Source organism: Hypanus sabinus, chromosome 23 (assembly GCF_030144855.1).
Source record: "Hypanus sabinus isolate sHypSab1 chromosome 23, sHypSab1.hap1, whole genome shotgun sequence".
Lineage (NCBI taxonomy): Eukaryota > Metazoa > Chordata > Chondrichthyes > Myliobatiformes > Dasyatidae > Hypanus > Hypanus sabinus.
In genome coordinates this window covers 6,736,595-6,763,680 of record NC_082728.1, presented here as the reverse complement: position 1 = coordinate 6,763,680, position 27,086 = coordinate 6,736,595, and the positions used below count along the sequence as shown (strand labels likewise).

The 27,086-nt window shown below is 42.4% G+C and overlaps 1 protein-coding gene across 3 annotated transcripts in view; it reads left to right on the top strand.

Annotated features, from left to right (window-relative positions):
* The window catches only part of cep112 (centrosomal protein 112), a 526,403-nt gene that overhangs the window by 476,174 nt on the left and 23,143 nt on the right, over positions 1-27,086 (top strand). Inside the window, exon 25 of one of the 3 annotated variants that reach the window (XM_059948277.1) lies at positions 10,315-10,425. The exons of the other annotated variants lie outside the window; for them this stretch is intronic. Coding sequence (XP_059804260.1) covers positions 10,315-10,344 — 30 coding nt within the window. The 3' untranslated portion in view covers positions 10,345-10,425. Of the gene's footprint in view, positions 1-10,314; positions 10,426-27,086 lie in introns of those variants that run through there. 3 annotated transcript variants of the gene reach the window in all.

Below are 27,086 nucleotides of genomic sequence, written 5' to 3'. Positions count from 1 at the left end.
TCATTAAAGATCCCTACTACCCAGGACATGCCCCCTTCACACTGTTACTGTCAGGAAGGAAGTACAGAAGCCTGAAGGCACACACTCGGTGATTCAGGAACAGCTTCTTCTCCTCTGTCATCTATTTCTAAATGGCATTGAACCCTTGAACTTTACCTCACTACTTTCTTCATTCTGGTGTTTGGACTATTTCTTTTAACTATTTAATACACATATACATAATATAACTCAGTTTTTTCCTCTATATTTATTTATCATGTATTGAATTGTACTGCTGCTGTAAAGCTAACAAATTCCACAACATATGCTGGTGATATTAAACCAGATACTGATCTTGATCAATATCCTTTCATCCTCTCCATTATCTCATCATTATACTATAATGTATGAGGATCATTTAGTGGCTTTGGGCCTGTACCCACTGGAGATTAGAAGAATGAGAATGGATCTCATTGAAACCTCTCAAATATTGTAAGGTTTAGACAGAGTGGATGTGGAAAGGATGTTTCCAATAGTGGAAGAATCTAGGACCAGAGGGCACAGCCTCAGAAAAGAAGGAGATCCATTTAGAACAGAGATGAGGAAGAATTTCTTTAGCTAGAGGGTGGTGAATCTGTGGAATGCATGGCCTCCATAGCCATCTGTGGCAAAATCATAAAGCAGGCGTTGATAGTTTGTTGATTAGTAAAGGCATCAAACGTTAAGGGGAGAAGGCAGAAGAATGGGGCTGAGAAGGAAAATAAATCAGTCATGTTCAAATGGTGGAGCAGACTTGATGGTCCAAATGGTTTAATTCTGCTCCTCTGCCTTATGGTCATAGAATGAAGTCCATGAAATAAAACAGCAGCATGGATAGAAAATTGACTAAATAACATTGAAAGTTACTTAGGACTGGAGTGAAATGCATTGTGGAGTTTCTCAAGCGTTGGTATAAGGAATGCTACTCTTCTTTTCATGAATTAATGACTTAATCTTGGGTGTAAATAACATGAGTTTTATAAGTACAGGTGACACAAAACTGAAGAGAGAGTGAATTCTGAAGATTATTACAATAGGCCTTGTAAAGACAGGCTGGTAGACTGGATCAGTCAATGCAGAGCTGAAAAATATTAAGTATTATATCTTAGTAAAAGGAATAAGAAGTGGCAATTTAAACTAGCTGGGACAAATCCACAGGTCTAAAAGGGATGGAAGAATAGAGAGATATTGAGAAAAGGTACATAGTTTAATAGTGGCAGAGCATGTTGAGAAATAGTTGAAAAGCCCTACAGCATGTAGTGTTTTGTAAATGAAAACAAAGGGTACAATAGGAAGGAGGCATGACAAATCTTTATTGAACTCTTGGACAATCACAGCTGAAGTACTGTGTGCAGTTCTGGACACCATTCTTGATGCACCATCAATAACTCACTCTGAGACGTAAAGGTGAGATATTGGCTTTTATTGACAGGAAGAAGGAACAAGCAGTGGTTGACCACCATACTACATCCTGGAGACAGAGAGGCCGGGCTCAGACCTCAATCGCCTTTATACCGGGGTCTGTGGGAGGAGCCACAGGAGCAGTCAGCAGGGGGCGTGTCCAGACAGGTATATGTAGTAAACAATACTGTAGAAAACCATGCAGGTTTTGGACCAGATGTGGAAGAGATTTAACAATAGTTCTGGGGATACGAGATACAAGTTATGTGTCTGGAGGAGCTAGGCTGTTCTCCTCACAGCAAAGGAGATCTGATGGAGCAGGGGGTACCCAACCTTTTTTAATGTCATGGACCCCTACCATAAACTGAGGGGTCAGGTTAGGAACCCTTGTGATAGAGGTTCAGACCGCATAGACAGAGAGAAATTATTCCCATTGGAAGACAAGTCAAGAGCTAGGAGACATCAAATGAACGTGATTTGTGAAAATAAACAGGCATGAGATGAAGAATGGTTAGCTTCTGGAAGCAATGCTGGGTTAGTGTTGAAGACAAAGTCAGTGGTAGTGTTCAGGAACAACTCTCTCTGAAAGGAAAGAAGTTTCAGTGCTGTAGGAAATGGCCAGGGATGTGGGACAGCCAGAATTATTTTTACACAGAGATAGCATGAGAGGCCTTCATTTAAGTAGTAATCATTCTGCCTTAGCTGTTTTGCATTCCTTATTCTGTCTTTTTTTTGTCAGCTTTATTCTGTCAATGGAATCACACCAGAGAAGAGCTGGGACAGGTGAACTGGTTCATTCTCACAGCAGCCATTCAGTGCATGAAACAGGACTCCAAAGTGCTCATAGAGCAGGGAGACCCAATGAGGGCGGCTTTGCATCATGGGAATAAGTGGTCTTGGTGAACTGTGGAGTGCAGGCAAAGTTTCCACTTCGTGTCTGAGCTGTTTGGATCAGATCTGTCAGAATTTAACAAGTGCAAATAAATACTGGGAACTTTCAGTTTCTGGCAAAGGTCAAGGGTTGTTTTAAACATTAGCAGTAAAGAAATCAGTGAGATTCCTCATTTCCAAAAAGGGAAAACTTTCAGAAGGAAAGGAAACACCCTCAAAGGGGGATAGGTAACTTTGAAAGAGGAAAATTGCATTAAGTTAAGGACCGAGCATGGTAATGGGACTAAATGCTTGCTCTCTGAGAGAATTGCTGTAGGCTCAGTGAGCTAAATAACATACTGTGCCCCAGTGGGAAATGCCATACAGCAGGAGAGGAAAAATAAAATTGGATTGAAAACAGAGTAGAAGAGTTACTTCATGAGGAGGTGTAAGTTGTCTTTCCTTACCACAACTCTGAACTGATTCCACAACCGACCGGCTCACTTTCAAATACTCTACAATTCATGTTCTCGGTATTATTTATTTGTTAATCTGCACAATTTGCCTTCTTTTCTACATTGGTTGTTTGTCAGTCTTTGTTTATGTAAAGATTTTCATAAATTCTATTATATTTATTTGTGTTCCTGTAAATGCCCTCAAAGAAAATGAATCTCAATGTAATATATGGTAACATATTGTACTTAATAAAGAATTTACTTTAATCTTTGAAAATTATTTTGAAATATAAATCTACTATTCTCTACTACAGTGGACTTTTGTACCTTAAGAGAGAAAATTAATCAGCCATGATGGAATGATCAAGCAGACTTGATGGGCTGAATGATGTAATTCTGCTCCTTTGACTTACGATCTTTAGAGTATGAGGAGATTTAGGCAGGGAGTAGTGTTTGGGTAAATGTCGTTAACTGTAGGTGGCTGAGGGAAATCTCCTCCACTAGTGGAAATGCAGTGGGGAGAAGAAGCTGAACATCCACGGCAGACCAGAGAATGCCCATGGAGTTGTAGTGTAAATGAAATACAGTCGGCCCTCCTTATCCACGAATTCCACATCCGTGAATTCAACCAACCGTGAATCGCGAAAACCTAGAAATGCCCTTCCAGCACTTGTTGTTCGAGCATGTACAGACTTTTTTTCTTGTCATTATTCCCTAAACAATGCAGTATAACAACTATTTTACATAGCATTTACACTGTATTAGGTATTATAAGTCATCTAGAGATGATTTAAAGTATACAGGAGAATGTGTGTGGGTTATCGTGGATCGGGATCGAAAAAAATCAGAAGTTCTCTCACTAAGTAAGTCAGAACAGATACATCCGGTATTATTTAGCGTCAGTTAGTCAAACGTTTTCATTCGTATATAGTATATATTTTACCTTTCTATGCATATAAAACAGTTAAGAATGTATGTTGCAACGCCAGGCTCGGGAAGTTCCCGAGTTCAATCTAGTGACAGAATCGCTATGGAGTGCACTCTCCACCATGCCGGGCTAATGTGAAGGATCAAAAACCCAAAACCCCAAAACCCAATAATTAAACCACTGCGTTGCTTAGTAATAATTGTAGCTTTCATCTGGGCACAGCCTTTCTTACTTTATCCTTTAAAATTGTTCCGATCGTTGACCAACGTAGCCTAACACTTTTCCAATGACCGATGGCATTTCACCTCTTTCCGATCGCTTTATTATTTCCACTTTATTTTCAATCGTTATCGTGATTATTTTCGTGAACAGAAACACTGCGGATTCAGATCTCTGCCACTGGATCCTAATGTCCACCACACTGAGACAGGTTAAATAAGGTCTTGGGTTCCATTGGGTCCTAAGATCCACTGCATTGATACGAGTTGAATAAGGGACTTGAGCATCCGCGAATTTTGGTATCCGCGAGGGGTCCCGGAACCAATCCCTCGCCGATAAGGAGGGCCGACTGTATACAACACAAATGAAGAAAATTGTATAAGGAACTTAGAGGAGGTTGTTAGGACAAGGATGAAAAATAAGTAAGTATGTACAAATTGATAAGAGGCATAGAGCACGTGGATAGCCAGATAATTTTCCCAGGGCAGAAATGGCTAATATGAGGGGACAACATTTTAAGGTGTCTGGAGGAAAGTATAGAGTGGATGTCTGAGATATATTCTTTACACAGAATCAATGCCAGAGGTGGTGGTAAGAGACAGATACATTCATTAGGATCATTTAAGAAACTCTTAGATAGGTAAATGTATGATAGATAAATAGAGGGTTATGTAGGAAGAAAGAATAGATTGATCATAGAGAAGGTTAAAAGGTTGGCACAGTATTGTGGGCTGAAGGGCCTGTACTGTGCTGAAGTGTTTTACGCTCTGCTATGGGAATGAATCTTGGCAAAGGGTCAAAATGTCATGAAGAATTGGGAAGACAATGGGTAGGTAGGATGCACATTGAACACTTGGGCCAGGATTATACAGAACCCTGTACATGTGCATCAAATGCACCTTCAGTCAACCAGTTTTTCAAGTTCTCTTTTGAAATTAGGAAGGGCCTGGAAAAAACCTCAATCATACCCATGCCCAAGTCATATAATGGGGATCATTGTAATGAAATTTGTGGAGAAACTATGAAACACCAAATGTAACCATAACGACATGGATTTTTTTTCAAGTTATTTTTTTATCCGATGTCCTCATAGTATTTTATGTCCCAAGGTAAATAAACCAAAGAATGGTGAGAGTGGCTGCAGAAATGAGTTTTTATTTGCATATTTCCCTTCCGAGAGCCGGCATTGACTAATTGATTGATAATTGTCAGACAAACACCATGAATGGTGATTCTACTTTTTAAGCTCCCTGAAGAGATTAGATGTTTTTAAATTCTGTCATGGGATGGGATTTATTGTTCCTAAGAAGGTCTTGATGAGTCACTTTCTGGAACAGGAAATATCATATACAGAAAGAAGTAAATTGGTCTGCCGCATCCTATCTCTATAGCTAGTGGTGTTCAAGTAGCTAATCATTTTTTGGGGAGTTCCAGCTGATGATGAAAGAACAGTGACATTGTGCTGTCTTTACGACAGTTATTTAGTTTATAATATTTTCGCTTAGTAATTCATTCAATAGTATTTTCTAGTTAGAATTAGAAGTGTTTAAAGTGTATTCATTGCATGTAAAATATATCGGCATGCGATGACGTCACATCCGGTTTCGCCGCGTCTTGTGGGAAAACACCGGTTTGAAATTAGCGCGAGGGTGGGGGCTTTCCACGAGGCTCACCTGAGCACAAGCAGTTTTGCAGGCATGAGAAATCACAGTGAGAGCAACGCTGTAAGTTAATAGATAATCGATATATTGAACTAAGATATTAATGCTGTTCCTGTTAGAGGTAACGTCGGTAGATAATGTTTATGCTTTCGTTAGTTAAAGAGTCGCGGATAGTTTGCATGGAAGTGTATTTAAAGTAGTCAATGGAGCAGGTAAACTCTCCCTGTATACTGCACCTTAGTGTAATGTAGTTATAGTCACCTTTGCAAGTATTTACACTTGAAATGTGATATTAAGGAAGGAACAAATACTGTATCAATCTTGTATTGTTTTATCAACAGTTTTCACCATATGTTAATGTGAAGAGTGAACAGTAAATGGTTAATCTTACTGCGATCTGGTTCTTATTAACTGTGGTTTATCCGGACGTTAAATTCGGCGTTTCGTTACACCCGAAGGAGAACGTGACAGTGAAAAAGCGGCATTATCAGGTGTTTCAAGTGCTGCAATGTCAGCTCAATCCAGCATCAAGTCGACGCCGCCCAGCGACAAGGGCAGTAAACCGACATCAAGTAAGCCCACCCAGGCGTTATCAGGTGTTCCAAGTGCTGCAATGTCAGCTCGATCCGGGATCAAGTCGATGGCGCCCAGCGACAAGGGCAGTAGAACGACATCAAGTAAGTCCACACAGGCAAGAGCCAAGGCAGAAGCCGCCAAGGTGCGACTGCATTACGCCAAACAAGAGGCAGTTTTGAAAATGAAACTGGCCACCAAAGAAGCCGAAAGGGCCGCCAGACAAAGAGAAGAGGCTGCCAGAGAAAGAGAAGAGGCTGCCAGACAAAGAGAAGAGGCTGCCAGAGAAGCCGAAATCCAGAGAGAACAGGCCGCCAGAGAAGCCGAAACCCAGTTGGAAATGACGAAAATATCGACAGAGTTGCATGTGCTGCAGCTAGAAGGAGAAGGAGAAGCTGCCAGGGTGGAAGCAGAGTACATAGAAGAAGCTGAAGGGTCGCGTGATCTGACCGAAACAAGCTCTGCTTTGGAAAGGACCAGACTGGAACGCACGAGCGACTATGTACAATATCAAGCAGACAGGCAGGCTCGTCTCCCCTCTCCATACCTATTCGATAACTTCCCCAGCTACGAGGAGGAGAATTTACCCTCGCGGCCCCGCGATGAAGTCAAGAATGAAAGAGCTGACAACCGATATACTTTGACACCAAAGTTACAAAGTTCGATGCGAAGAGACGCGGAGGTTGAATCCAGGATGGCAAATTCCATGAGAAACGTGCGTTCTCAGTCATATGGGCGCCAACGCACTTCTCCAGCCCACATGCCGCTTGCAGCCGATCCCACGCTGCAGTATTTAGCACGACGGGATCTCGTCACTTCGGGACTGTACCAGTTTGACGATAAACCCGAAAATTACCGTGCTTGGCTCTCCACATTCACCAACGTGATTGACGGGGTCCAGCTCAGTGCAACCCAAAGGTTGGACCTTATGGCGAAATGGCTGGGGAAAGAATCACGCGACCAGGTGAGACGCATGCGTTCAGTGTACATCAACAAACCTGAGCTAGCCTTAAGCGAAGCGTGGGAGAGACTTTGGGAGAGATATGGGTCCCCCGACATTATTGAAAGGGCGCTATATCGACGTCTGGAAAACTTTCCTAAGGTGTCAGCCAAAGATCACTTTAAGTTAAGAGAATTCGGAGATTTACTCATGGAGATCCAAGGCGCCAAAGAAGATGGCTATTCAGCTGGTCTAGTATTCCTAGATACTCCATCCGGGATTAGACCAATTGTGGACAAACTTCCATTTGGGCTGCAGGACAAGTGGCTGACTGTTGCCTCAGAGTACAAGGAAGACCACGATGGTCGATTTCCTCCCTTTGAGCTCCTCACTAGGTTTGTGTGCAAGGAGGCGAAGAGGCGAAACGACCCTAGCCTTGTAGGTCCAGGAAGCAGTTCGATTTACACCAAGCCAGGCAGATCCGTTTCGAATGTTTTCAACATTGATAAACCCGTGTCAGTGCTCAAGACCGAAGCCCTTACAACTAACAACGACCCTGGCAAGTATTGTCCATTGCATAACAAACCTCACCCCCTGAAAGCATGCAGAATGTTTAGGGAAAAACCCCTTGAAGAGAGGACGGCTCTTCTCAAGGAGAAAAGAATATGTTTTAGATGCTGTTCCTCAACCTCTCACCTCGCCAGAGAGTGTACGATCGCCGTGAAGTGTCCGGAATGTGGCAGCCCAGATCACGTCGAGGCCATGCATCCCGACCTGTCACCACAAACCGAGAGCGCTCCTTCACCCCCACAACAGGACGGCGGGGAGGGAGAGGCTCACTCTAGGTCAATAGCTGTCAGCACGAACTGTACAGAAGTTTGCGGTCAAGCTCAGTCAAGTCGTTCTTGTTCCAAGATCTGCCTCACTAAGGTGTACCCTAAAGGAGCCAAAGACAAGGCCATCAAAGCCTATGTGATTCTGGACGATCAGAGCAATCGTTCACTAGTCAGTCCAGAGTTCTTTAAATTGTTCAACATTGAGAGTGAGCGGTTCCCATACTACCTCAAAACTTGCTCAGGCAACATGAAAACCCAAGGGAGGAAGGCAGAAGGCATCCAGATCGAGTCCCTGGATGGTAAAGTCGTCATCTGTCTCCCTCCGCTCTTAGAGTGCAACGAAATCATGAATAACCGCGCTGGGATCCCGACACCAAGTGCGGTGCTACACCAGCCGCATCTCCACCACATCGCCAAACACATCCCAGAACTGGATCCGAAAGCGGAAATACTCCTGCTATTAGGAAGAGATGTTATCCAGGTACACAAGGTTAGGCAGCAGATCAATGGACCACTCAACGCCCCCTTCGCGCAACGTCTGGATCTGGGCTGGGTGGTGATAGGAGAGGTGTGTCTCGGTGACGTACACAAACCGATGGTTAACACACTCAAGACCAATGTGCTAGAGAGTGGCCGCCATTCAATCTTTCAACCCTGCCCGAGTGTCCCGTGCATCAAAGAAGCACAACAAGACATTACCAAGCGTAAAGTAACCGACGAGACGCTAGGTCAGTCAGTTTTCGTTCAAACCGAGCACGGAAACAAACTTGCACAATCAGCTCAAGATACCATTTCTTTAAAACCCAAAGACACCAAGGTCTTCAGAGATGAACCAAATAATGGGGTTGCCCCATTGCCAATCAGAGAACCACGCCAGTGCTCACCAGATAACAAAGAGCAGGCAGTCAAACAGTTCACGTCCTTACGGAAAACCTGGAAAAGGAAACCTGAGATACAGCAACGCACCCGATTGGCCCACGAGGTACTGTGCACCCTAATGGCAGAGGTCACAGCCATTATAAACGCACAATCATTCCTACCTGTGTCTTCTGACCCAGAAAACCCCTTTATACTTTCGCCATCAACGCTCCTTACGCAGAAGGCAGGAGCACCTCCTCCACCAGGAGACTTCTCAGACAAGGATTTGTACACAAAGCAATGGAGACAAGTCCAGGCTCTGGCAAATCAGTTCTGGTCCCGCTGGAGACAAAAATATCTACCTTTGTTGCAACAGAGACAAAAGTGGACAGAACCCCGCAGGAATCTTCAAGTTGAAGACTTAGTCCTGCTCAGGGACAAGCAAGTCGCTCGCAACAGCTGGCCAACTGCCAGAATCACTGCTACATTCCCTAGCGAGGATGGACATGTCAGGAAGATCGAATTGAAGATACCGACCAAGGCGATGTGAAAATTTACCAAGGGCCAGTTACAGAAGTTATTCTACTTCTACCCAATGACTGATTAAGAGACTAAGTTTTGTACTCTGCTCATTGTGACCTTACGAAGGTCAAGCGGGGAGTGTGCTGTCTTTACGACAGTTATTTAGTTTATAATATTTTCGCTTAGTAATTCATTCAATAGTATTTTCTAGTTAGAATTAGAAGTGTTTAAAGTGTATTCATTGCATGTAAAATATATCGGCATGCGATGACGTCACATCCGGTTTCGCCGCGTCTTGTGGGAAAACACCGGTTTGAAATTAGCGCGAGGGTGGGGGCTTTCCACGAGGCTCACCTGAGCACAAGCAGTTTTGCAGGCATGAGAAATCACAGTGAGAGCAACGCTGTAAGTTAATAGATAATCGATATATTGAACTAAGATATTAATGCTGTTCCTGTTAGAGGTAACGTCGGTAGATAATGTTTATGCTTTCGTTAGTTAAAGAGTCGCGGATAGTTTGCATGGAAGTGTATTTAAAGTAGTCAATGGAGCAGGTAAACTCTCCCTGTATACTGCACCTTAGTGTAATGTAGTTATAGTCACCTTTGCAAGTATTTACACTTGAAATGTGATATTAAGGAAGGAACAAATACTGTATCAATCTTGTATTGTTTTATCAACAGTTTTCACCATATGTTAATGTGAAGAGTGAACAGTAAATGGTTAATCTTACTGCGATCTGGTTCTTATTAACTGTGGTTTATCCGGACGTTAAATTCGGCGTTTCGTTACACCCGAAGGAGAACGTGACAGACATATTTCCAAATAGTAATCTTGAGACCTGGAGAATCATCAGCCGGTGATTGCAGTCCCTCTGCCTGCTGCTTACTAAACTCCAAAACTTTCTCTACTTATTTTGGTTTATTTAGAGATATAGCACAATAAGAGGCCATTCTGGCCCAACAAACCCATGCCACCCAATTACACCCATGTGACCAATTAACCTACTAATCCATACATCTTCTGTATGTAGGAGGAAACCAGAGCACCTGTTGGAAACTGACATGGTCACAGGAGAAATGTACCAACTTCTTACAGACAGAGGCGGGTCCCAGGTCGCTGGGGCTATGATAACATTATGCTAACGGCTACACTACCATACCACCCACAGACTGGAATTCAGACTATGGAAGCTCTGTTCTGTAGTATTCAAGTCATGTATTACTAATGTAATTGGTCATTTTTCATGTGGTATTAGATTTTAAGTTCAAAACCTATGAGCTGTGTGCTCGTATTCTTGCTTGATGACTACATCGTCCAGGTTTTTGAGAAAACCTCAGCTTCCGTTGAACTGCTGTGCTTGTTGGTGAACACCATATTCACTCAGGGGTTATCAAAGATAGTCTATGAGACCAAACCATGTTAGTTCTTCTATTCTGTCCTTTCCCTTTGGTTTCCATCATTCTGGTGGCCTTCTCACTCCTCCTATTTCCCTTCTCCACCCTCATGACCTGCCCTTCACATCCCACTGGTTCCCTACCTCCTTCTAAGGTCCACTGTCCTCATCTGTCAGATTCTTTATTCTTCAGCTCTTTTTTCCTTTTCATATACCCTCCCTACCCACCCAACTTCTCCCTCACCTGAACTAACCTATCGCCTTCCAGCTTGTACTCCTCCTTCTCCACGCCTTATTCTGGCTTCTGCTCCTTCCTTTCCAGTTCTGATGATGGGTCTCAGTCCAGAACATCGACTGTTCATTCCTCTCAGTAGGTACTGCCTGAAATGGTACTTGCTGAGACCCTCCCGCATTCTGTGTACATTGTTCAAGCTTTCCAGCATCTGCAGAATTTTTTGTGTCCACATTAGCTGTAGCCAGTGGTCTTGAAGGTATCTGTGAGGTTCAAGATATGCAGAGTGATGGACACGGGTACTGGACAATCTGACACTGCCTTCCCTCACCAGTCACATCTGGCTTTTTGAAGCCTCTATTCACTTCCATAGTGATTCCCGGCCTAAATATTCAGAGTAAATAAAAAATTTATTTTTTAAATAAGGGGGCATCTTCCCCCTTCCTTTCCAATCCTGAAGAAGGGTCTTGGACCGAAACATCAACATTTTAGTCATTTCCGTAGATTCTGCCTGGCCTGCTGAGTTATTTTTAATTGAATAACTTTAACAAATGCCAACCAGTTTTGACAGAGGCAAAGTTCTGGCACCAGAAACAAGAGAGAATCTGCAGATGCTGGAAATCCAAGCAATGCACACAAAATGCTGGAGGAACTCAGCAGGCCAGGCAGCATCTATGGAAAAGATACAGTCGACATTTCCGGCTGAGACCCTTCAGCAGGACTGGAGAAAAAGCTGAGGTGTAGAGTTAAAAGGTGGGAGGGGAGAGAGAAACACAAGGTGCTAGGTGAAACTGGAGGGGGAGTAGTGAAGTAAAGAGCTGAAATTGAGTGGTGAAAGAAATACAGAGCTGGAGAAGGGGGAATCTAATAAGGGAGGACAGAGGGCCATGGAAGAAAGAGCATCAGAATGGTCAGACAAGGTGATAAGGTGAGAGATGGAAAAGAAAATGGGGTATGGTGAAGGGTGGAGCATTACCGTAAGTTTGAGAAATTGAGAAATCTGTTTTGCCAAACACCTACACTCCATCTGCCGGAAAAAGTGGGATCTCCCAGTGACCACCCATCTTACTCCATCCAACCTGATGGCATGAACATAGATTTCTCAAACCATCAGTAATGCCCCCCCTTCACAATTCCCCATCCCCTTTTCCCTTTCTCACCTTATCTGCTTGTCTTCCATCCCCCTTTTCTTTCATCCATGGCCTTCCATCCTTTCCTATTAGATTCCCCCTTCTCCAGCCCTATATCTCTTTCATCAATCAACTTCCCAGCTCTTTACTTCACCCCTCCCCTTCCCAATTTCAAGTCAAGTCAAGTCACTTTTTATTGTAATTTCAACCATAACTGCTGGTGCAGTACACAGTAAAAATGAGACATTGTTCCTCCAGGACCCTGGTGCTACATGAAACAACGCAAAACTACATTAGACTTCAGACCTACACGGAACTACATAAAGTGCACAAAAATAGTGCAAGACAGTATAATAATTAATAAACAAGACTATAGGCACAGTAAAGGGCAAATTACAATATAATAATAAATTATGTAAATGTAAACAATGTTTTAGCAGGAATTGAGAAAGAAATGAGCAAAAATTGCAAAGGGAGTAGAGTGGTGTTCAGTTGAGTGTGTATATGTGTGTGTGTGTGGGTTGGTGTCAGACTAAACTCTGGGAATTGAGGAGTCTAATGGCTTGAGGGAAGAAACTGTTGCTCAGTCTGGTTGTGAGAGCCCAAATGCTTTGGTACCTTTTGCCAGATGGCAAGAGGGAGAAGAGTTTTTATGAGGGGTGTGTGGGGAACTTAACAATGCTGTTAGCTTTGCGGATGCAGCGTGTGCTGTAAAGGTCTGTAATGGCGGGAAGAGATGATCTTCTCAGCTGACCTCTTGCGATCTGAGATGGTGCAGTTCCCAAACCAGGCAGTGATGCAGCTGCTCAGGATACTCTCAATACAACCCCTGTAGAATGTGATGAGGATGGGGGGTGGGAGATGGACTTTCCTCAGCCTTCGCAGAAAGTAGAGATGCTGCTGGGCTTTCTTTGCTATAGAGCTGGTGTTGAGGGACCAGGTGAGATTCTCTGCCAGGTGAACACCAAGAAATTCAGTGCTCTTAACGATCTCTATTGAGGAGCCGTCGATGTTCAGCGGGGAGTGGTCGCTCCATGCCCTCCTGAAGTCAACAACCATCTCTTTTGTTTTGTTCACATTCAGAGACAGGTTGTTGGCTCTGCACCAGTCCATTAGCCACTGCACCTCCTCTCTGTAACCTGACTCGTCGTTCTTGCAGATGAGACCCACCACAGTCATGTCATCGGCGAACTTGATGATGTAATTCGAGCTGTGTATTGCAGCACAGTCATGGGTCAGCAGAGTGAATAGCAGTGGACTGAGCACACAGCCCTGGGGGACCCCCATGCTCAGTGTGATGGTGTTGGAGATGCTGCTCCCGATCCAGACTGACTGAGGTCTCCCAGTCAGGAAGTCCAGGATCCAGTTGCAGAGGGAGGTGTTCAGGCCCAGCAAGCTCAGCTTTCCAATCAGGTGCTGAGGAATGATTGTGTTGAATGCTGAAATGAAATCTATGAACAGCATTCGAACGTACGTGTCTTTTTTGTCCAGGTGGGTGAGGGCCAGGTGGAGGGTGGTAGCGATGGCGTCGTCTGTTGAGCGGTTGGGACGATACGCAAACTGCAGGAGATCCAGTGATGGGGGCATTGAGGGTCTTGATGTGCTTCATGACGAGCCTCTCAAAACATTTCACCTATCACCTTATGTTTCTCCCTCCCCTCCCCTCACCTTTTAACTCTACTCCTCAGCGTTTTTTCTCCATTCCTGCTGAAGGGTCTTGGCCCGAAACATCGACTGTACTCACTTCCATAGATGCTGTCTGGCTTGTTGAGTTCCTCCAGATTTGCCTTTTGCCAAAAACTACCAATGACACAACCTTACTCCTCCTGAAGCTTAATACTCATGGCAGGTGCATCTGGCTGCAGAGAACCAGCTGGATTACCCTTTACAACCGGAACCCGGTACATCAGGGAGCTGAACCAGTGATGGATTGAATACAGTTCCATTTCAGCCATTAAGGATTGCCGTGGAGTGACCATACACAGATCTTCGCTCAGTGCAGCTTGAGCCACTGTTGTTGCCAAATTTGTTTCCAGAGAGTGTTCATTTGATGTTAAAAAGAAATTCTACAGGGGCAGCTTTGAGTTTTTTTCCAGCAGTTAGCCCACTTCCTCACTGTCCATAAGTTGAGTATCCCCAGGAGCTTCTGAGTTTTATGTATAAATGTATCACCACTTTTAAATTTTAGGCACCCCCTGCTCAGGTCTTTAATTAACAGCTGACGGATCAAGTGGCTTTCATCAGCCCTTGCCTTTGTCGCCTGTGTCAGAATCTGTTGCTTTTTTGCCGCCTAACTTGATGTCTGTCTGTGTAGGAATTATATAGATATCTGCATAAGAAGCACAGTCTGGGTCTCAGTGCAACATTAGCATGACGACTCTGGAATAGACAGGGACACCTACCACAGTAAATCTTGTTGTTCTAAGTACTTTGAAGTCAGCGTCCCATCATCATACAAATGGAAAAGACAGTGCAGACTTACAGATGCTTAATTATTGGTGCCATTAATAGAATTTTACAGCAAGTCTTTATTTGTTACTGATAGGGATTTTTTATCAGTTTTCTTCATTAAACATTAAAGATTAGCTTTACTTGTCACATGCTGCGCAAATTCCGATGTATCCATCTATTGAGACAATAAACATGCATTTCCATAGGTATACTAATGGGAATGAATGGGGAATGGCACAGTAGCTTAGCAATTAGCGTAACACATTACACCGCCAGCGATCAGCAATTTGTGTTCAATTCACTCTGCTGTCGGTAACAAGTTTATACATTTTACCCTGTCCACGTGGGTTCCTCCAGGTTCTCCGGTTTCCTCCCATGTTCCAAAGACATAAAGGTTAGGGTTAGTGAGTTGTGGACGTACTATGTTGGCACCAGAAGCATGGCATCACTTGTGGGCTGCCCCCAGCATCTCTTTGGTTTGTGTTGGTTGTTGACACAGCGGCGCATTTTGCTGATATTTTGATGTAGGTATGATAAATAGTGCTCATCTCTAATAAGAGTTTATATCATCATATAGTCCACTGTAATGCGTGTTGCAAACCTGCGGTAATTTAACTATTTTTTTAAGAACAAGACAAAACAAAAGTGGGACACTCCCAGTTTCACTACAACATAAAATGAATGCAGTGTTCCCATAACATATCACAAATATTTTGCAGCTTTGTTTATGCCAGCACATCATAACCTGTACATTCTTTTCTGACACCAACAGCAACACCCAGATGAGCATGCTGCGGGATAGGATGAAGAAGAATGGCATTCATATAGCTCCAAACATAAGCTCATGTACCTCCATAGTGCCCACTATCGTTTCTTTTTGAAATGAAGTCAGTATGGTAATGCAGAAAGCACAGTTGCATGCTCCCAAGAGGAACATTTAGATCTTGACCAGATAATCTGTTTCTCAGGATGAAGGTTGAGGAACAGAATATTGGGCCTGGTGAAGATTGATCTGTTTGAAGTAGTGATGAGAGATCTTTTGTAGATTGAGATGCTTGATGGAATCTTAGTTTAAAGTTTCATTTGGAAGACTATATTGTACTGTTACTCAAGTTTAGATTCATTTTAGGTCTCTTCATTTATTTTCTCAACTCCAGAAAATATCAACCTGTTCTACTCAATACTTCACATAAAGCAATCTTCTCATACTCAGAAATTAACTTAATGGACCTTCAATTCCCTGAATTCCAGTTTAGTATATTCTTCATTAAGTGAGGAGACCAAAACTGTGATTCAGAACTCCAATGTAGTGCCTGCAAAGCCCTGCATGGTTATAGCAAGACTTTGTGCAATTTCCCTTAAATTAGTGGTAATTTTAAGAGAAAACTACCTAAGCACACAGGAAAAGGAATATGAGGATGTTTTAGAGGTTGATTTGAAGGAGATATATATATCTCAGCATCAGCATCAGCATCAGTGAGGACCCTTTGGACAAAGTACTTATTTTATCTACGTGCATTCAATAATGGACCATCAAGCAATTGGAGGAGAAACTAGAGACATGATTTCCTTCAAAAGGTTCTGCAACAGTGGATTAAAGGTCTGTCACTTCACCTTTGTGGGCTGCTTTAAATCCATGGATTAAAGCCCTCCTGTTGAATGTAAGTCCCCTATCTTCTCCTCATCTGTCCATCACTTCCCTCTGGTGCCCCTCTTCCTTCCTTCCCTTTCTTCAATGGTCTACTGTCCTCTCTTATCAGATTCCTCCTTCTTCAGCCCAATGCTTCTTCCACCTATCCCCTCCCAGCTTCTTACTTCATCCCTCCTCCCCCACCCACCCAACTTCCCCCTTACCTTGTCTCTCTTTCCACCTGCCAGCTTGTACTCTCCCTCCACCTTCTTATACTGGCTCTACCCCCTTCCTTTCCAGTCCTGAAGAAGGGTCTCAGTCTGAACAATCAACTGTTAATTTATTTCCGTAGATGCCGCTGGACCTGCTGAGTTCCTCCAGCATTTTGTGCATGTGTGTTGCTCAGTAGCTTAAGAACTGTTTAATTCGATATGTGTGCATCTACGTCCTAGGCATAAAATTACCTTTCAGTGGCATTAACTTAGTAGTATCAGTGTGTCTACAAAGACGGTGACTGCGGAAATGGGAGCATTTTTACTACTGCAGAAAGGACAAACCAAATTGTTTGGCAGGAATCACATTATTAGATCAAATGGATGTATTTCTAATCCATACCAAACTCTGGTAGTTCTGATCTCACTCTGCCCGGCGTAGGAATGCTGGTGACTAAGTGAAAGAATGTTCTGTTCCATGCACTAATGTTATTCACCTTGATGAACACAAATTTCTTTCAAAGTTTCTCCCAACACAGCCTTTTTGTTTCTGGTAGTATGTTCCAGTCAGTGACACCACATGAGCTGTGGAATCCTTTAGTCACAGGCAGCACATCTAAGACAGGATACTAATGTGCTCAGAGGGGTTGTCTGGGGCTCTTTTTGTTGCTGTCTCAGCCCCCACTCTGAACTAAGCATAATCTTTTAGTGCGGAACGGCAAAAAAAAGAGGCTTTCCAGGTGGGCAATCGAGACAACAAAAAGCAGATTCAGAAGGATGAGGCAAAGAACCAAGGCGCTGTTAGATGTGGTTTGTCTCCAGCCAAGGCACAGCAAAGTTTACGTGTGGAATTTAGAGCAGAATATAACCAGAGGGCTTGAGGAGATTAATAACAGCAATGCTGAGAGGTGTCTGGGAACAGGCCTTTTTAAGACGATAATAATAGCAAACATTTTTAAAATGCAGCATTCGGCTAGGTTTCACCAATAATAACGGTTGAATACAACTTTTGATTAAATTCTTAACTTGTCCAACAGCTCATCAACAGGTATTCAGTCTGTTTTTAAGGTTTCAAGAACAAACACATCATAATCATCACGTGAACAGTCTTCATTGTTCTAAATCATGATATTTTGACTCCACCTTCCCAAGTAACCAAACTGGGAAATATTTCAGATGGGCTACTGTGTTCTTCATATGTAAGTAGTTAGTACATGAGCCCATGAATAATAAATTTCACAACATATGTCAGTGATAATAAACTGATTCTGCTTAATAATTCCTCATGTGGCCTTTTGAGTGTCACTAAGTTCAATTCTTTGAGCATTAGAACTGTTCCTTATTTTTTTACTCATTTAACAAAGTGCCTTCCTTTCTGTGAGTGAGGTTAAACCTCTCACATGAACAAAAAGACCTCAAGGTGTTATTTTATTGAATATTATGGATGTCCTGTCCTAACCAATATTTAATTCTTAATGCGCTTCTCTTGTTTTGTGGGACCTTGTGCTGCATAAGATGGCATGTTTTTCCAAAGTGACCACATTAAAGAGGATACCAAAAGTTCCTTCAGATACATAAAGTGTAAAAGAGAAACAAGAGTAGATATTGTATCACTGGAAAATGATGTAATGGGGGACAAGGAAATGGCGGATGAACTGAATAAGTATTTTGCATTGGTCTTCACCGTGGAAGACACTTGCAGTATACCTGAAATTTGAGGGAGTCGGGGACAGAAGTGTGTGAAGTTGCCATTACTAGAGAGAAGTTGTTGAGAAACTGAAAGATCAGAAGGTAGATAAGTCACTTGGACCAGATGGTCTACACCTCAGGGTTCTGAAGTAGAAAACTATAGGACAGTTAGTCTAATGTCAGTGGTTGGGAAGAGGGTGGTCAAGTGTTAAGGATGTGGTTTTGGGTATTTGGGGGCACATGATAAAATAGACCATAGTCAGCATGGTTAATCAAGGGAAATTCTTGCCTGGAAAATCTTGGAATTCTTTGAAGAAATAACAAGCAGGATAGACAAAGGAGAATCAGTTAATGTTGTGTACTTGGATTTTCAGAAGGTCTTTGACAAGGTGCCACTCATGAGGATGCTTAACAAGCTACAAAGCCATGGAAATATACTATCATGGATAAAGCAGTGGCTGATTGGAAGGAGGGTAAGAGTGGGAATAAAGCAAGCCTTTTCTGGTTAGCTGCCGGTGATTAGTGGTGTTCCATTGTGGTCTCTGTTGGGACCACTTTTTTTTTTACATTATATGTCAATAACTTGGATGACAGAATTGATGGCTTTGTGGCAAGGTTTGCAGACAATACAAAGGTAGCTGGCGGGCAGGTAGCTTTGAGGAAACAGATGACAGGTCTTGGCCCGAAACATTGACTATTTACTCTTTTCCATAAATGCTACCTGGCCTGCTGAGTTCCTGGAGCATTTTGTGTATATGACTTTGATTTCCTGTATCTGCAGATTTTCTGTTGTTGGTGATTCATCCATAGAGAAAGCCACTTAACCAGATTTGAAAGAGGGAACTCTGGCTAATGTTACTATCTGCAGAACGGGCGGCTCTGAGACGAACTGTGGTAGTACTAAATTTCCAGTTCGGCTCAACTAAGTATGCAAACATCTTACTTGTGTGGCATAGTACCAGAGGTTGCATCTTCAAATACTGCACTATTAGACCAGGTGTTGAATCTAGGAGCAATATACTGTCTAATAGAATCATTATGGTCGTACAAAAATATGTCCATCAGCTCAAATCATTCATGCACACCCAGATGCTTATATTGGCCCATATCTTTCTAAAAGTCTTCTATCATGCCCCCAGCCAACTCCCTTTTGAATATTGCTATACCTGCCTCAACCACTTTCACTAACAGCTTATTCCATATATTCTATACTCTGTCTCTGATTGCCCATCAACGTAGCAGTGTTAGCAGGTACCAATGCCAAATATTTCTGCATAGTAAGTTGGGGGGGGGGGGGGGAAGATAATCAAACTCTTTGCACACTTGCCCATGATTTATTGACACAGCTCTGTGTGAAGGTGAACAAGATGACCTCCACCCTCACTATGCAATATGGGGAGATTAAAACGAGAGCAACATGGAGTATAATGCCCAGAGCACAGAGCAATCTTACAGCTCTGAACAGGGAAAATCTTACAGCAGCTGTTAATGGTTTATATAATTACAGCATTTTCACAAAATATCTTCTTCCAGGTTAACTGTTTACTTAGAAGTGGAGTTGCAAAGGAAATGTCACCAGAGTGTTGTGAGGTGTTGCTCTTTGGAGGAGAAATTAGGGTAGGGCTTACATGATGAACACTAGGACCTTGAGGATTGTGGTAGAACAAAGGGATTGGGGAGTGAAGTTCAAAGTAAAATTTATTATCGGAGTACATACAACTCTGAGATTCTTTTTCTGCAGGCATTCTTAGCAAATCTATAGAACAGTAACTGTAAACAATGGACAACAATGTGCAAATGCAGATATAAATAAATAGCAATAAATAATGACCCTCAATTGCTTGAAAATGACATCACAGTTAGGTAGGGTTGTAAAGAGAGCTTTTTGCAAACGGGCCTTCATAAATCAGAGTATCGAATACAGGAGTTGAGGTGTGATGTTTAAGTTGTATATATAAGATGTTAGTGAAACCGAATTTGAAGTATTTTGTGTGCAGTTTGGGTCACCTACAGGAAAGCTATCAATAAAATTGAAAGAGTATGAGAAAATTTACAAGAATGTTGCCAAGACTTGAGGACCTGAGTTAGATGGGAAGGCTGAATAGGTCAGGACTTTATTCCCTGGAGTTTATGAGAATGAGGGGAGATTAGATAGAAGTATACAAAATTATGAGGGGTATAGATAGGGTAAATGCAAGCAGGCTTTTCCCACTGAGGTTGAGTGAAATAAGAGTTGGAGGTCATGGGTTTAGGGTGAAAGGTGAAATATTTAAGGGGGACTGAGGAGAATTTCTTCACTCAAAGGGTGGTGAGAGTGTGGAACGAGCTGCCAGTGGAAATAGTGAATGCGGGTTTGATTGCAACATTTAAGAGAAGTTAGGGTAAGTACGTGGATGGAAGGGGCTGCAGGCCAATGTAACTGGGCAGAGTGGACTAGATAGACTGAAGGGCCTGTTTCTCTGCTGTAGTGTTCTATGACTCTATGATGACCCTGACAGCTTGATGTAACATTTGAATAATGAATAATGAATGCCTGGAATTCACCTACAACAGAATTTGTCCACATATAAATAAGATAACAAAGTGTCAGGATTTAGGCATAATAGGCTGATAGCCCACTGCAGTGCTGCAGGAACACTTCAGTGTAAGAAGATGTGTCACATAAAATGTGAAAACAAAATCGTCATCTACTCTTAGCTAGAAAGCTGGGCAAGGTCTACATGGTCTTGGCCAATATTTATCTGCCATCCAAAGAAAATCAATGAAGTTTTCTACTGATTTACTTAATTGCCTTCTGTGAGCTTGTTGTACATGAGGTGGCATTAGAACTAAGACTATATTTCAAAAATACCTTTTCTCATGGAATGTGCTTTGGGATGTCCTTAGATTGTGAAAGACAATAAAGGAATACAAGTCACAACCAGGAGAAAAGCTGCAGATGCTGGAAATTCAAGCAACACACACAAAATGCTGGAGGAACTCTGCAGGCCAAGTAGCATCTATGGAAAAGAGTAAACAGTTGAGTCCTTCAAACCGTACCTTCAGTGTGACTTCACATATGCCGTGTATAGTTGTCACAGGAACTGTATACTAGAACCCCTTCACAGTAAAGTCACCATCTGCTGAGAAACTGCTCAGCACATCATAGAAAGCGGTCTCCCATCAATCAACTATGTCTCAACCTTTCCCTGCCTCAATAAACCAGCCAACGTTATCAAAGACCCCACCCACCCCAGATATTCTCTCTTCTTCGCGGGCCCCCTCGGGCATAAATACAAAATCATGCAAAAGTGTCACACTAGGCTCAAGGACAACTTTTGCCCCACTGTCCAATGAGTCTATCAAATGGACCCTAGTTTGATAAGTTAGACAGTTGACCTCGTCTATCTTGTCATGATCTTGCATCTTATTGTCTGCCCGTAACTGCACTTTCTCTGCAACTGTAACACTTATCCTACATTCTGTTATTGTTTTCCCTTCTAATGATCTTGATGAACAGCATGCAACACAAATGTTTTTTACAAACAAGAGATTTTGCAAATGCTGGAAATCTTTTCACTGTATCTCAGTACGTATGATATTAATGAAACAATTTACATTTCTGGTTGTTTCTTTTAAGTATGAATATTCTGTGATTAATACAAACATTGTTATTTATGTTGGAATGTTTAGGCAATTGCCCATCAGACAAAGTTGATGGAGCAATAACTCATTCTGAAAAGATATTGATTCTTAGAGGAAAACTCCTTTGTACATGCTTTTGTTTTTAAAACATCCATTGGGCAGTATGAGAATAGAGCTGAAGCAGGCAGACCATTCACCGGCTGAATATGCTGCTGTCTGCCTTGTGGCCTGTCTCCAGGGCAAACTGCTTCAAATTCCATGCAGATTTGAGGTTATCATCTTTAAGCACCCTTTCAAAGCTGACCTAGAACTGTGTTGGTACACACAAAGACATGCTGTTTCTTTGGGTCTGCTCCACCATTCCATCATGGCTGATTTATTATCCTTCTCAAACCCATTCTCCTGCCTTCTCCCCGTAACTGTTGAGATCCTGATGAATCATGAACTTAACAACAACCTCCTATTTAAGTATACTCAATGACTTGGCCTCCATAGATGCCTGTGACAATGAATTCTACAGATTCACTACCTTCTGGCTAAAGAAATTCCTCCTCATTGCTATTCTAAATGAACATGTATGAGGCTGTGCTGTCTGGCCCTAGATGCACCCACTATAAGAACCATCCTCCCTACATCCACTCTATCCAGACCTTTCAATATTCAAAAGGTTTCAATGAGATCCACCCTCATTCTTCTAAACTCCAGAGAGTACAGGCCCAGAGCCATCGAACGCTCCTCATACGTTCGCCCTTTCAATCTGGGATCATTTTTGTGAACCTGCTCCGGACCTTCTCGAATACCAGCACAACTTTTCTTAGATAAGGGGTTTAATATTGCTCACAATACTCCAAGTCCAGTCAAACCAATGCCATATGAAGCCCCAACCTTACATCCTTGCTCATGTATTCTAACCCTCACAAAATGAATTCTAATATTGCATTTGCCTTCCTTACTACCAACTCAATTTGCAAGTTAACTTTTAGGGAATCCTGCACAATGATTCCCAAGTTTGTTTGTACCTCTGATTTTTGAATTTTTTTCCCCATTCAGAAAATAGTCTACACTTTTATTCCATCTGCTGAAGTGCATGACCATAGACTTTCTGTCACTGTATTCCTTCTGCAACTTCTTTGCCCATTCTCCCAATATGTATAAACCCTTCTGTAGCCTCTTTGCTTCCTCAACATTACTTGACCCTCCAGCTATCTTCATATTGTCAGTAAACATGGCCACAAAGCAATTAATTCCATCATCCAAATCACTGACATATAGGTGTTAACAGCGGTCCCAACATAAACCCCTGTGGAACACCACTAGTCACCAGCAGCCAACCAGAAAACGCCCTCTTTATTCCCACACTTTGCCTCTTGCCAGTCAGCCAATCTTCTATCCATGCTTATATCTTTTCCTGTAAAACCATGACCTTTGTTAAGCAACCTCATGTGCGGTACCTTGTCAAAGGCCTTCTGAAAATCCAAATAAAGAATATCCACCGACTCTTCTTTGTTTATCTGCCTCTTATTTCATCAAAGAATTCCAACTGATATGTCAAGCAAGGTTTTCTCTTATGGAAACCAAGCTGACTTTAGCCTATTTTTGTATGTGCCTCCAAGTACCCCAAAGCCACATCTTTAATAGTTGACTCCAACATCTTCCCAACCACTGAAGTCAGGCTAGCTGGCCAAGAATTTCATTTTTTTCTACCTCCCTCCCTTCTTAAAGAGTGGAGTGATATTTGTAATTTTCCAGTCCTCAGAAAACATTCCAGCAGCGAATAATTCTTAATTCTGTTAATGGTGGTAATGTGAAACCAAGGTTCTACACAGTGCTGAAGGATTCCTGCATAGCTTTTTAAAACTGAGAGTTGAAATGTGCTTGAGGAAAGGATAGGATAGGAGGAGGAAAGGCTTGGTTACACACATGACTGTAGAAGATAACGTAGAGATTATGGAGTTAAGCAATGACCTTGTTGTAGCTCTGCTGAGCTATAGGATGTAGTTGGAGAAGGTGATTCTAAGCCTACTCTTGACTATGGGCAGTGGTATGGTTGTGTTATTAGAAATGCCGTCAGTCAGATGATACATTATTTAATCTCTCATTCAGTAGATCCTGTAACACTTTTTGGACAGTAGCTCACTGTTTAACAGATACAAATGGGTTGGCATATTTCTAGACATTCCAAGAGTGATGATGCTTGCTAACTATCTCATCAGTTGAGATGCAAAAGGCTTTATAGCATAGTATTATGGTTCCCCTGGTGGTGATGGGGGTTTCTAAGGGCACGTGAAAGATAAGGGAGTCGGTGGGTGGCACTCAGAAAGGGCGCAGCTGAGGGATTACAGGCTTGATTTAAGAAATAAGTTACTTATTATAAGCATTTCCTCCTTGGTGCCTCATCATAGATTACAATGACCTCGTAATCACCCCATCTTTTGCTAACCCACTGCTCTCTTAGAATTTGCTTGAAGTGAGCTATAGTTGTTGAAAAGTAATGTGACACTTCTGGTATTTGGTATATCATGAGAAATCATGTTATTTCCAAGCCTGGCCCAAGCATTATTGCTGTTCACTATTGTAGTACAGTGTTAGCTACTACAATTCCCAGACTCTAATCATGCAGTGGTGCAATTCCTGTGAATTGGGGTATGGTGTTCAGTGGGATGAAAGTTCAGAACCTGCCCCTTCAAATGGTCTTTACTGCATTTACTGAATACCAGTTGATGATCTTCAAGTATACTATGTCCACCTGAGTGAGCTGCACAAAGACATGTCAGAGAGATTTCAGGATCTTCTCTCAATCCAAATTCCAGATTGGGTAATAAATCCATTCCTGAACACTCATAATGAGGATTTAACAGTAAGGATGGAGGCAGAACTGATCTCACTGCAAAATGACTTTGAGCTGAAGCCAAGATTCAAAAAATCATATCAAGACTTTAGGTTGCATAAAGAAATCTATTCTGCACTGTGGAAAGAGGAGAAGGTATCTTTTATTGCCTTTCCAACATCATAGATAGTGGAGCACGGATTCAGTACAGTCAGACAACTTCTAACAGCGTGCAAATTACTGAATGTGCAGATCTGAGATGACTCCTGAGTGACATTCAGTCTGGTGTTGAGAAGCTGTTATCACTGCACCAACTCACTCATTTTATTAAAAGGTGAAAAAGAAATAAATTAATGAATTGCTGGACAACTAATGTATGCTCTAAAATTATTGATGAAAAATTTTACTGTAATTAAATAAAGAAATAATTTTATGTGCAATTTTAAAAATATTTGAATACATCTTTCAATATTTGTCACTGATTTGAATTTGGAATTCCTGTTTTGTTTTACTTTGGATCATAAATCACATTTTTTTTAGGTTTTGATGTAATGGCCAGAAAGGGAGAGGGGGCACTGGGGATGTGATGTGAGTGTCAAGGTGGCAGTAACCCTAAAAAGTTTGGGAAACTGCTCTCTACAAATCTGTCCTACTCTCCTCTGTTACATTCTTCTCAATATAGAACACCAAGTTAAAAGCAGGGTTTTCAGATTCAGATTCATTTATTTATCAGTGCATACACCAAATCATTGGGTGGCATGGTGGAGATACGTCTCTACCAAAGGAGGTGTAAGGTGCTCCTTCACTCCGCTAGCCTGCAAATCACCCTTGGGCAAGGTGTAGCACCTGCTTAGCCCCCAATCAGGGTTATGTGAAGCATGGGAGCAGGTGGTGGATGGTCATATGAGCAGCTGGTGCATATCACGTCCAGTTATGTGACCACTGACACCAGGCAGAGAAGCTCTGAAGAGTCTTGATAATGGCTGGGGTCATTCATCTTGTAAAGACACTGCCCAGAAGAAAGCAATGGCAAAGCACTTCTGTAGAAAACACAATGTATACTGCAGATGCTGTGGTCAAATCAAGATGTACAAACAAGCTGGATGAACTCAGCAGGTCAGGCAGCATCCGTAGAAATGAGCAGTCCTGATGAAGGGTCTTGGCCCGAAACATTGACTGCTCATTTCAATGGATGCTGTCCGACCTGCTGAGTTCATCCAGCTTGTTTGCACTTCTGTAGAAAAATTTGCAAAGAACAATCATAGAACATAGAATAGTACAGCACATTACAGGCCCTTCGGCCCACAATGTTGTGCTGACCCTCAAACCCTGCCTCCCATATAACTCCCCACCTTAAATTCCTCCATATACCTGTTTAGTAGTCTCTTAAACTTCACTAGTGTTAACTGCCTCCACCACTGACTCAGGCAGTGCATTCCACGCACCAACTGAGTGAAAAAACTTCCTCTAATATCCCCCTTGAACTTCCCTCCCCTTACCTTAAAGCCATGTCCTCTTGTACTGAGCAGTGGTGCCCAGGGGGAGAGGCGCTGGCTGTCCACTCTGTCTATTCCTCTTAATATCTTGTGCACCTCTATCATGTCTCCTCTCATCCTCCTTCTCTCCAAAGAGTAAAGCCCAAGCTCCCTTAATCTCTGATCATAATCCATACTCTCTAAACCAGGCAAATCATGGAAAGATTGTTCACGTCATACGTCATGGCACACAATAAACAAATAAACATCAAAATATACAGAGAGATACAGCATTTGTGTTAACAACCAACCCTACCTCAGGATTTGCTGGGGACAGCCTGTAAGTGTCACCACGTATCCTGGCACCAACGTGGTATGCACACCATGTTTAGCACACAACCACAGAGCTCTCTGACTCCTGGACTCCAACTACTGGCTCCTGCCCAGACCTCTAACACTTCCATATCCCTCTCCCCAAAATCCTCGCACTTCTCCCAAGACCATCCCTATGTGCCTAAAAAAACAACTAAGTCTGAGCCAGGAGCCTCACGAAAATCTCAGCTTGGCAGATCTCTACTTCTGTTGATTGGGCATGACTGAGGCTGAAATAATGATGCAGTGATATGCTGTTAGCAGCAATTTCTCAATTCCTGTATTACTTCACACCTTTACAGAAGAGTTCTCCCTCCTGCAGGGAGTGTTCCGCCATACATGTCTGAGTTCAAGCATAGCAGTTAATGGTCTTCCTACTCATAAAATTTATTTGCATTGTTTTTCCTGATTGCTGTGATAAACTGAGGCGATTAAGGCTTTTTATTATTTTATTTGGATCATCACTGCGGTATTTTCTCTCTCACTGTTTACCACTTGCTGTCCTTGAGCTTTGGCAGGGCGTCTTTCGATGAGGTATTCAAAAGTTGTCTTGCAGGATCACTTTGAAGTCCTTGCCTCTTTGGAAGGAGTCTGCCTTTTTCCCTCAGGGTTTGTTAAATTCGGGCAGGAACTGGCAGTATCCACCCATAATTGTGCATTGGTGTTAATCCAGATCACTTGTGCAACAACTCACAACATTTTTGTTTAAACTGTTCCTCACCTAAGGGAAGGCATCTGCTGAAAACTGTAAAAGCTGAAAAGAAACG